Source organism: Geotrypetes seraphini, chromosome 1 (genome assembly GCF_902459505.1).
Source record: "Geotrypetes seraphini chromosome 1, aGeoSer1.1, whole genome shotgun sequence".
Lineage (NCBI taxonomy): Eukaryota > Metazoa > Chordata > Amphibia > Gymnophiona > Dermophiidae > Geotrypetes > Geotrypetes seraphini.
Window position 1 is genome coordinate 345173998 of NC_047084.1, and position 12051 is coordinate 345186048.

The 12051-nt window shown below is 42.3% G+C and overlaps 1 protein-coding gene across 6 annotated transcripts in view; it reads right to left on the reverse strand.

The window, feature by feature from the left end:
• Positions 1 to 557: 557 nt before the first annotated feature.
• Positions 558 to 12051, reverse strand: part of PTPN13 (protein tyrosine phosphatase non-receptor type 13) — a 626469-nt gene continuing 614975 nt past the window's right edge. For all 6 annotated transcript variants that reach the window (XM_033963022.1, XM_033963031.1, XM_033963011.1 and 3 more), the window contains 2 exons: positions 8225 to 8287; positions 558 to 1016 (listed from right to left, as the gene is read on the reverse strand). In XM_033963022.1, coding sequence (XP_033818913.1) covers positions 936 to 1016; positions 8225 to 8287 — 144 coding nt within the window. In that variant the 3' untranslated portion in view covers positions 558 to 935. The remainder of the gene's footprint in view (positions 1017 to 8224; positions 8288 to 12051) is intronic.

Sequence of the window (12051 nt, forward strand, 5' to 3'; positions counted from 1 at the left end):
TGTGTAGACTTAGGCATTTCTTTATTTCTTTCTGTTTGTCTGTCTTTATTTCTCTCTCCCTACCCCCTTTCTTTCTTTATGTCTGTCTTTATTTCTGTCTCTCTCGCTTGGACGGCCAGACCTGGGAATGTTGGTAGTTGTTTGGAAAGTCCTCCACTTGTACACTATTTTCAGGACCATGGAATGGCTAATGTCAAATTTTTTCTAGATCTTTTAAAATCCCTTACCAGACTTATAAGCTTCTACAATCTTCTTTCTGAAGGCCTCAGGCAGCTCTTTTTATCTCACCATGGTTTTCACTCTCACTGCAGCAGTCATGAGCACACCAAACTAAATGTCTGAGGTTTAAGTAAGGCAAACCTCCTTCAAAATGCTGAGTAACGATGTTCTAATCATGTGCACCTGATGTGATACACATATGTGTGATTTGAGCCATTTTAAGTGGAGGATATGTGAGGTTGTCCTAATTTATTCCTCAGTTAGAATATACATTTTTGTGGATATCTTTTGTTTCATGAGTAAATCAAGGAAAATGTTTGTTGTTTACCTGCAATTACATCACTTTCTTTTCCAGAGATAAACAAAAAAAAAAAGATTTGACATCGATATGTGAACATTTCTTAAGAAAGAACTGAATATTTCATGGGGTGTCCTAATTTTTTCACATGACTGTATTTGTCTTTAAATTGATAAGCATGATATAAACAGTCTGACATAACAGAAAAGTTATACACAGCAAATATGATACTGATGTACTGTAATAAAACCTGACAGGGGGCACTATACTCAGAAGAGTTTTACCATGTGCACAGAATGGAAGAAATTGTTTTGAAAACAGAGCCCAGAAATAATCATTAAAAAAGGAACAAATGCCACCTCCACCCCATCTTCTTCCCCATTTTACTTTCCTGATAAATACAAAAGCACAGTGTATGCTAGTTGTCTTTCTGCTTTTCTTCAGTGTGGAGACGTTTTAACACACACAAGATAACTTGATAGCAGAAAACATATTGTTCCTAGAGGGATAAAAACAACAAAATATAAACTTAAAGCAAAGGCACAGCTATATAAAGGTAAAGGATATATACTATACCGCCTTTCTGTGGTATAATCAAAATGGTTAATAATAAACACTTTCACATGGATTTTGTGGAAGGCAAAAGAAACTACAACATAAGCTAAAAAAGCCCCCCCCAGGGAGGAAAAGCCTCAGACAAAGCCCTCCCACCGCCATGGCTATGGCCAAAATGTTCAGGTGGAGAACCTCATCAGCATAAAAACCTCCCGTGGGGACCACTATGGCTCTATGTTGTGTAAACAAATAAATAAATATATGGTGAAATTAGATAACAAATCTAAATAGCGAAGTGGTCACACTCTTAATACTGTAGTGACTCAAAAAAAAATCACATCTTTGAATATAAAGTGACTTAAAACTTATCTTTTGTTTATATAGTTCGGTTGGAATACCAACGGTGGCCAGCGTTTCACATAATGCTGCCTCAGGGTGTAACCGCTGATCGTGAAATTTCAAAAACAAACTCGCTGAATCGTTCTCAGCACACTGTCCTAATTACTGGCTACTCCACTGATTCACACACATATATTAGAGCAATGTTCTTCAACCACCGGTCCGTGGACCAGTGCCGGTCCACAGAAATTTCCTGCCGGTCCACAAGGCCAGCACGTGCATCAGGCCCAAAACAGTGTTCTTCTACCGCCGGTCCACAGTGCGATCGATGCAGCATTATCTTCGAGCCAGCTGCCTCTTCCTAACTGATTCAGTGCACAAAGCCACGGGCAGTGGCTCCTAAGGGCATCCTGTGCCTGAACCGGAAGCCTTCTCTCTGATTTTGCAACGTCAGAGGGAAGGCTTCCAGATGAGGCACGGGACGTGCAAGGTGCAGTTAGTACTATTATGGGGGCGGGGTCTGGGGTGGAGATTGGGTAGAGATGGGCGGGGTCTGGCCCACGACTTAGCCCCGTGTTCTTCAACTGCCGGTCCACGGATCGATACCGGTCCACAGAATAATTCTTTTATTTCTGCCAGTCCATAGGTGTAAAAAGGTTGAAAAACACTGTATTAGAGTGACCAGTTTGTGTTTTGGATTATATTCCCTATAGAGCCAATATATTTTGCAGTAAGTTGGAACGCATTCTAAAATATATTGGCCCTATAGGAAATGTAATTCAGAACACAAACTGGTCACTCTGAGTTTGAATCAGTTTCTGGGTATCTAGGGATGAGTGGGTATCCCCTGTTTACAAGGATCACCAACCAGTTCAATTTTCAAGGTATCCCCTATGAACTCATATGTATTGGATAGGTAACATCTGCTGTTACGGTACATTATAGTTCAAAATACACATCACTGGGGCAGTGTTAATGAGAAAAATAGAAAATAACAGCAGATAAAGACCATGTGGCCAATTCAGTCTACCCATCCATATCATATACTAGCCTCTACTATCCCTTCTTTTCCTTTAGGAATTCTCTGTGCTTGTCCCATGCTTTCTTTAATTCAGATACAGTCTTCATCTCTACCACCACTACCAGGAAGTCTGGTAAATAAGAATTTCCTTAGATCAGGGGTCCCCAACCACAGGGCTGCGGGTAGCAGAGAAAATTTTATTTTATTTACATTACAAGCAGTCCCCAAGTTCTGGCCAGCTCACTCCTCTTTCATGGTGGCAGAGGTCCTCTCCTTATTCCAGCTACCCTGAGAGAAGCAGTGGCAAGCTGCAGCACATCTTCCCAGCATCTGGTCTGTAAGTAGAGCTATCACAGCCCACAGGGAAGTTTGGAAGGAGGGGAAGGGTGTTCTGAAATAGTGGCTTTTGAAGTTATATCTTGTTGTAGCCTTGTCTACCCCACCCAAAAATAAAAAAATAAATAAAATCTAAAATTGTTGGTTTTAGAAATCCTCTGGTGGAGTTACAGCTGTATTTTCAGTGGAAAATCCTGGCAGCATGCATGTTGGATTTTTCCCGATTTAAATTCTAAATTCTCATACTTCTTCAAAAAGCCTCATTTTTGCTTTTAACCACCAGGGATGAATTAATGCAAAGTTTGTGCCGGATGGGCACCTGAAGAGCACCCTTGTGCTGTGTGTTCAACTGCGTGTGCTAGGGAGGCAGGAATCTCGTGTTTAACTCTGACCACCTTATTAATGCTGCCAAATCACTACCTGGTTCATGGACTTGCCGATGGGAAGACCAGAAGGAACAGTCCAGGTCCAGGTGACTGTCTGAAGCATGCTGGACATTCAAGCCATCAAGCAAGATTCAGACGAAAATTTGGGCTCTGGCAGATATTCCATATACATCATCATGCTCAAGAAAGGCTCAGAGGATTGGAGGCCTATCCTGGACCTCAAGTACATCAATGTAGCTCTTAGGAGTGCTTCATTTTTGTATGGAGACTCTACATGCAACCGGGAGAGTTCCTGGCGGCACTGTACTTGATGGAATATTTCTGGACCACAGGCGCTTCTTTCAGTTTCATGACCTGGAACAGAATTTGCAATTCAAGGTAATGGTTGTAGTGGTGGATCACCTCTTCAAACTGGGTTGGCTAGTCTACCCTTATCTGGACGACTGGCTCATCAGAGCACCCTCTTGGGAGAAAGTAGAGAGAGTGGTTCAGACTGTCTTAACAACACTTCAAACTGGGTTGGCTAGTTTACCCTTACCTGGACGACTGGCCAATCAAAGCGCCCTCTTGGGAGGAAGCAGAGAGAGTGGTTAACAATACTTCAAGGTCTGGGATGGATTGTCAACCTGAAGAAGAGTCAGCTGCAACTCATTCAGTCCCTGGAGGGATTCATTTTGCCTTGGAGAGCAGCTGAGTGTTTCTTCCAGAGGTACACAGACAAACTTGGGAGCCAAATTTCAGCTCTTCTGTCTCAGCAGTCTTCGTCAGCCTGGGATTATCTTCAGGTTCTGGGCTCAATGGTGGCCACGATAGAAGTGGTTCCTTGAGTGAGAGCACATATGCGTCCCCTGCAGCACTCTCTCCTTTCTCGCTGGTCTCTGCAGAGAGATCTACTGCATGTCTGACTACTCTGAATGACGGAGACCCGCAACAGAATGTCCTGGTGGCTTCACCCTCAGTCACTGTTGTCTGGTATGCCTCTAAGGATTGACTCTTGGACCATGCTGACAACTGATGCCAGCCTTCTGGGCTGGGAAGCGCACTGTGAGGATCACCCAGTGCATGGGCGATGGTCTCCATCACAGCGCAATTAGTCCATCAACAGGCTGGAGCTCCAGGCCATCTGGTTGGTGCTGATTCAGTTTCAGCCCCAGTTGTTGAACAAAGTGGTCAGGATGTTCTCTGACAATGTGACAGCAGTGGCTTTTGTCAACAAGCAAGGAGGCACCAGGAGCACTGGACTCCAAAAGTTCTCTTCCGCTGGGCAGAGACTCATCTTCTAGCCATCACTGCAGCTCACGTCGCTGGAGTGAAAAATGTGTGGGTAGACTCTCTCAGCAGACTGACTCTGGACCCGGGAGAAGGGTCTCTCTCACCTCAGGCATTTCAGTGCATCGTTGACCAGTGGAGCATCCCTACCTTCGACCTCATGGCAAAAGTAATAAGAAAGCAGTGCGATTCTTTAGCCACAGATACGAGCATGGAAGCACAGTGGTTGACGGGCTGGTTCAGCCTTGGCTGATGGACGAACTCCTTTACATATTCCCTTCCTGGCTCATGGTGGGGAGAGTCCTGAGAAGAGTAGCCAGGCAATGGGGATGGGTTATCCCGGTGGCTCCGGGCTGGCCTCAACACCCATAGTATACAGATAGTTTGTCTTCAGATCGGTCGACCACTGCGACTTCAGCTGTTCCATGGACTCCTCTCTCAAGGTCTAATCATCCTGCAAGATTTGGAGCGCTTTGGTCTCACTGCATGTCTCTTGAGCACTTGGCTGAGAAGGAAGGGATACTTGGATCTGATTGTGTGCACTCTTTTGAAAGCCAAGAAAACTGCCACATTCATGGCATACACTAAGGCATAGGATACCTTCCAATGTAGGTGCTGCAAGGAGCAGCTGGATCCTGCCATGGCTTCGGTGTCTGCTGTCCTGCCCTTTCCAAGTTTATTAAAATTTTCTATCCCGCGCCAAGGGTCACAGCCTTCTGGGAGGCTTACAGTTTAAAAACCAGCTAGCTAATTTACAGTCTATTTAAAAATAAAAAAAAATACAATAATCAAAATAATATTAACTAAAAGTTTCAATCAAACAGCAACATAAAACTAATATTTATTTAGTTTGTTGTCTCCTGGGTTCTCGCCATACCAAACCACTGCTAATCATACACATATGAATCATAAAATAGAAATGTTTTAAAATCTGTTTTCTTCAAAAAGGTCTAGATATGGGGCTAGAGGTTTCATCCCTGAAGGTTCAAGTGGCTTGAATTTCCTGTTTCAGGTTCTAGGATACTCGATGTTCTCTTTCTGCGCTCCTGGATGTTGTCAGGTACGTCAAGGGTGCTCTGAGGCTGCGCCCCGGTTTCCCAGCCATGTCCATCCTGGAATATGCACATCGTGTTGGAAGGGCTCTCAAGAGCTCTGTTTGAGCCCTTACAGGATGCCACCCTAATGGACTTGACTATTAAAAAGATGGTGTTCTGGTTGCTATCACTTCAGCGAGGCATGTCTGTGAACTGCAAGCCTTGTTAAGAAGGGGCCCTTACCTGTGTATCACAGAGGCCTGGGTTTCTTTGAGGACCATTCCCTCTCTCTTGCCAAAGTTGGTCTCGACTTTTCACATCAACCATGAAGTTCACCTTTTAACTTTCCAGCCCTTGGGTTCTAAGAAGGACAAAGTCCTGAAGATGCTAGATGTCAGGAGGGTTATTTTGTGTTAGCTGGAGGTTACGAATGACTTTAATTTCTCAGACCACCTCTTTGTTTTGATGAATCTAGCTAAGAAGGGGAAGCTGGCTTCCAAGGCAACCATTTCAAGATGGATCAGGTCAGCTTTTTCATCTTGCTATATTGTCTGCAGTAGGCAGCCTCCCTTCGCACTTCGAGCACATTCAATAAAACTAGGGCTGAAGCCAGGACAATTCCTCTGGATGAGATTTGCCGGGTGGCAACTTAGTTGTCCCTTCACACTTTCATTAAGTTTTATAAGGTGAATGTAGCAGCTCAAGAGGACTCCTCCTTTGACAGAGTTATCTCTCCCACCTTAGGTTTCTGGGATTGCTATCCCTATTGAACTGGAAAAAAAAGATTAGGTTCTTACCTTGATAATATCTTTTCCAGTAGATAGGGAAGATATGCTGAACCTCCTGCCCATCACTGTTGATGTGCCTTCCTGGACCTACTGCTACTTGAGGCTGCATCTCTGACCTTTCTATCAGTTATTGTAAATTGGAAGAGATTTTACATTGTCTGTATATAATTACTTGGAGTTCCCCCCAGAATTTCACAGTTTCTTATGGCTTTTTGCTGATAAAGTTTGTTGTTTGTTCCTTTCCTTTCCATGGCATGGTTATGAGCTATGTGTTTATATTTTTTTTTTTTTTTAAGTTTTTTATTGATTTTTTCACATATCAACAAGTGTTATAAATTTTCTATACATTTATCTTAACAATACACTTGATATCTCTATAATGTATTTTATATAAACCATATTTTATATTATTTTTCTTATGAATTTATATAACATATATATTGTAATGATTTTATCAATTATTATTTAATTATGAACCCTTTTCCCTCCCTTTATCACATTAATTTCTCATAAGACTATCATTCATTCATTATGATATATTTTTTATAATGTATAATAAAGAGAATAAATTCTTTACCCCTTCCCTCCCTCCCTTCTTTAACCATTATCTTATTATGGGAAAAAATTAAAATCAGTCATTGCAAAAATCTGTTAATGGTCCCCAAATCTTCTTGAACTTATCCATATATCCTTTTTGTGTTGCAAATGTACGCTCCATCTTATATATATGGCAAACTGAGTTCCACCAAAAATTATAGTTCAATCTGTCATAATTTTTCCAATTATGTGTAATTTGCTGTACTGCTACTCCAGTCAATATAAATAAAAGTTTATATTTATGAGTAGATCAAAGTCTTGTTGGGGGGGTCTCACCGTTCTCCTTCTCCTGTTCTCTCCTGTAGGGCTATTGCCAGCTTTGAAACTAACTGGGGCCAGCAGAGACCAGGGAGGAGGAGGTACTGAAAACAGTGATCAGTATCTCCTGCAATGGACTCGCAGGAGTGGATGGATGCAAGACCCATGCTTCAGCATACCATCTCTAATTTACTGGAAAAGATATTACCAAGGTAAGAACCTAATATTTTTTTATCAATTTTTTTTTAATTTGTAAACTACTTAGTCATTCCAGTGTATCAAATAAAGTGGAAAGTGAAAGCAGTGGTTAGAGCGAAAGCCTCAGCACCCTGAAGTTGTGGGTTCAAATCCTATGCTGCTCCTTGTGACCCTGGGCAAGTCACTTAATCCCTCATTGCCCCAGGTACATTAGATAGAATATGAGCCTACTGGGACAGACAGGGAAAAATGATTGAATGTAAACCACTTAGGCCCTCTTTTACAAAGTTGCACTAAATCAACGCTAGCGCGTTCATAGGATAACATGCATGCGTTAGCATTTAGCACGTGTTTAGTGCGCATTAATATTTAGCGTGCGCTACAAAGCATAGCACGCATTTGTAAAAGAGGGAGTTAAGCTATAACTGGTATATAAATACTTAAATAAAAAATAAAATAAAAGCTCAGGGCTGGATTCTACAAATGGTGCCTGTATTGGCGGCAGTCTAAAAATGGCTGCCGATCACTTGCCAATCAAGCTCCAGCACCATTTGTAAAATTGCGGCTTCGTGAAAGGTAGGCGCCAGAAATGTAGGCCAGGATTTTCAATGCTTATATGTCCGGTGCCTACCTTTCACATGAATCACGGTTACAAAGGTACTTTATGATGCCTAATGCCATTTTCGGCATTAGCCATGCCTATAGTGGCATTAGGCACTGTAAAGTCCCTCCATAGCTGTGATCCTCGTGCTTACATTTTTAAAAAAATGCTTTTAGTTTTTATTTAAACAATATTTTGCACTTAAGTTAAGCGCCAGCAAGGCACTGTTTATAGAATATGGGCCTCAGTGAAAACACTTAAACATCAACATATGATGCCGGTGATTTTTCATTAGCACAAGATCTGAGTAACTTCAAATAGATACCTCTGTCTGAACCATCCCATGTCGCTGAAGCCTCATCGTGCGTACCAAGTCTGAGATATCAAACTGCAAAACCAAACAAAACACACAAATCTTATTAACTACAGGTATGCTAAATTTGGGATTTTTTTGTAGATATCTAGCTTAGGCTTTGGCATACAAAATTACATGATTTCTACACAAGCCCATAACACTGCATTCAATGTACAAACCTCTCAAGATCAGAGTTTCAAATCTGACTGGCATTTTGTATTTTCATGCCCTTCTGCTAGTTCCCGATGGTCAGGGACAGGGTATCTCATATAGTGAATTTTAGCCATATGGTGCTTGAACTCTCACTCTGGTTTTATAGTCTCAAGGCTGGTTTTATAGTCTAAGATCAACAAAGCAGTTTGGACCTAAGTGGCAAGCTCGCCAAGAATCACACAATGGTAAACTAGTAGTGGCACTATCACAGCCAACAGGTTGAGGGATAGTGGTAACTGGATAAAGTCTGAGGGTGGAGGAAGTGGGGAATGGCTGGCTGGGGAATGAGGATGGCTGCCTGAACAGCATGGGACCTGGTGCTTGTGATTGCACTCAGTATCTGATGGATCTTCCCCCTCTGACTCAGGAAGTCTCCACTAGAGCGGACAGGACTGGCAGACCCTGAGTATATGAACTGACTCCAAGCTCCATACTGGCCTTTTCTTTACTTCTGCTGCAAATCTGAGAGGGGAACTGTAGTACAGGAAAGGGAAGTGAGGGGGGGGGGTGCGAGCAGGGGATGGTGGATGAGTGAAGGGAAGAAAAGGAAGGTTCTGGATATGGAGGAGGGGAAGAGTGGGGGAGATGCTGAACATGGAGGGGAGAAGGGAAGAGAGATTCTGGAGATGGGGCTAAAAGAGAATGAGAGGCTGGGCAGTGAGCTGGGAGAGCGAGAGGATTGCTGGACACAGAGGAAGGAAAAGGGCTAGATGCTGGATAGGTGCAAAGTGAGGGGGAGATATGGATGGAAAAGAAGAGGAGAGATGCTAGACTTGGATGGGGAGAGAGACATTAAGAAGGGAGATCCTGAACATGGGATGGAAGATGATACTGGAGGGCAGGGGGAAAATATAAAGTAATAGATGAATGAGGTAAAAAAAAGAGGGAGCTTGAAGACTGGATAGTGAGAAGCAGAAAAATAAAAAGGAAGAAAATCAAATGGAAAAAAACATCAATGTCATAAATGGATGTAGAAGAGTAAGTGAAAAACATTCACAGAAAGAAAAGAGGCAAATCCATAATCTGCCTTGATCTACAAATTAAAAGGCATGAGCCAGAGCCTAGAACCAAAATGATTAGAAAAATAAAATCTCAGACAGCATAGATAGAAAAACTATTTTATTTTCAATTCAGCGAGTGGAATATGTCAGTTTCAGGAATATAGATCTACTATCTTTATTCTTTGCAAAAGTACAAGAGGAAATGTATCTTTTTCTATTTCTCTAGTGTTTACACCACATGCAGAGTTTGCCTTCTTGGGGGAGGAGTGTCAGTTTAATTTTTGCCTGCAAATTTACAGTATATTTTTACTTTGTGGTAATTTATTCTGATCTTGATGAGAGGGTCTCTCTGTATTCAGCATATGTGACCAAGGCCATGTATTCTGTTAGCACTAAGGGGGAAATAGTGCCTAAGTTAATTGAGAAACGCAAAAAACATTAAAGTGCCTATCAGTGCCTAAAAAGGTGCCAGAATTGCACCTATGTAGGTGCTTTTCAGCGCTTAATGTAGGCAAGATTCACAAAAAAAATAAGTGCTGGAAATGTAGGCCTGGAAAATCCTTGCCTACATTTGTGGCTAGTATCTTTCCCACAGGTGCGATTCTCTATCACATATAGAGATCAGTGGCCGCTTTTTAGGCAGCTATCAATATTGGCACCGTAAAGAAAATCCAGGCTTAAATGTCTGTGTAGGCACCTAGTAATCTAGCTTATTCAATTTTCCTACTACGTGTATTGATGTTCTAAGGCTTACTGGATGTGATGCTACCTTTTCCTAAAAAGATCCTTGGTGCTGTTATGGAACAGTAGATTTGTTTTATATTATTTCACAAAAGGACCCAAAGTGATGAATTGGGTTAGAAACTGGCTGTCGGACAGACGCCAGAGGGTGGTGGTTAATGGAAGTCGCTCGAAGGAAGGAAAGGTGACTAGTGGAGTCCCTCAGGGTTTGGTGTTGGGGCCGATCCTGTTCAATATGTTTGTGAGTGACATTGCTGAAGGGTTAGAAGGAAAAGTGTGCCTTTTTGCAGATGATATCAAGATTTGTAACAGAGTAGACACCGAAGAGGGAGTGGAAAATATGAAAAAGGATCTGCAAAAGTTAGAGGAATGGTCTAATGCCTGGAAACTAAAATTCAATGCAAAGAAATGCAGAGCATTTGGGGATTAATAATCGGAAGGAACCGTATATGCTGGGAGGAGAGAAGCTGATATGCACGGACGGGGAGAGGGACCTTGGGGTGATAGTGTCCAAAGATCTAAAGGCGAAAAAACAGTGTGACAAGGCAGTGGCTGCTGCCAGAAGGATGCTGGGCTGTATAAAGAGAGGTGAAGTCAGTAGAAGGAAGAAGGTGTTGATGCCCCTGTACAGGTCATTGGTAAGGCCCCACTTGGAGTATTGTGTTCAGTTCTGGAGACCGTATCTGGCGAAGGACGTAAGAAGGACCAGAGGAGGGCGATGAAAATGAGAGGAGGCTTGCGCCAGAAGACGTATGAGGAGAGACTGGAAGCCCTGAATATGTATACACTAGAGGAAAGGAGAGACAGGGGAGATATGATTCAGACATTCAAATACTTGAAGGGTATTAACGTAGAACATAATCTTTTCCAGAGAAAGGAAAATGGTAAAACCAGAGGACATAATTTGAGGTTGAGGGGTAGTAGATTCAAAGGCAATGTTAGGAAATTCTACTTTACGGAGAGGGTGGTGGATGCCTGGAATGCGCTCCCGAGAGAAGCGATGGAGAGGAAAACGGTGACTGAGTTCAAAGAAGCGTGGGATGAACACAGAGGATCTAGAATCAGAAAATAATATTAAAAATTGAACTAAGGCCAGTACTGGGCAGACTTGCACGGTCTGTGTCTGTATATGGCCATTTGGTGGAGGATGGGCTGGGGTGGCCATTTGGTGGCCATTTGGTCTGTGTCTGTATATGGCCATTTGGTGGAGGATGGGCTGGGGAGGGTTTCAAAGGCCGGGAGGGTGTAGATGGGCTGGTGTAGGTTTTAACGGAGATTTCGGCAGTAGGAACCCAAGCACAGTACCGGGTAGAGCTTTGGATTCTTGCCCAGAAATAGCTAAGAAGAAAAAATTTAAAAATTTAAATTGAATCAGGTTGGGCAGACTGGATGGACCATTCGGGTCTTTATCTGCCGTCATCTACTATGTTGCTATATTACAATATGCCTGGTACTAGAGAGGGTTTATATTACTATGAATAAACCATGTATCAAACAATACAAAGGAAAAAACAACCCCATGTAATAACTATAGAGACCAAAGAAGTGGGGAAGGGATGCTAGTCAGACCGTTGCAGGAACAATCAGTTTATTAAAATATTAGCAAATTTCAAAATAAAATGAAAAGTTCACATGTATAACATATATACAAGATGTGACAGGCATAAATAAGTCCTTTGTATATACTGGACCCCAGTCCTTAGTAATGTAATGCACACTGGACCCCAACACGGTCCGTGTTTCAGCCAAAGAGGCCTTCCTCAGGGGTGTAAATATGGCCTAAGAAAACAAAACAGCACAAATAAAGAACAAACCATAAAAATGCAAACAATGTGCCATATA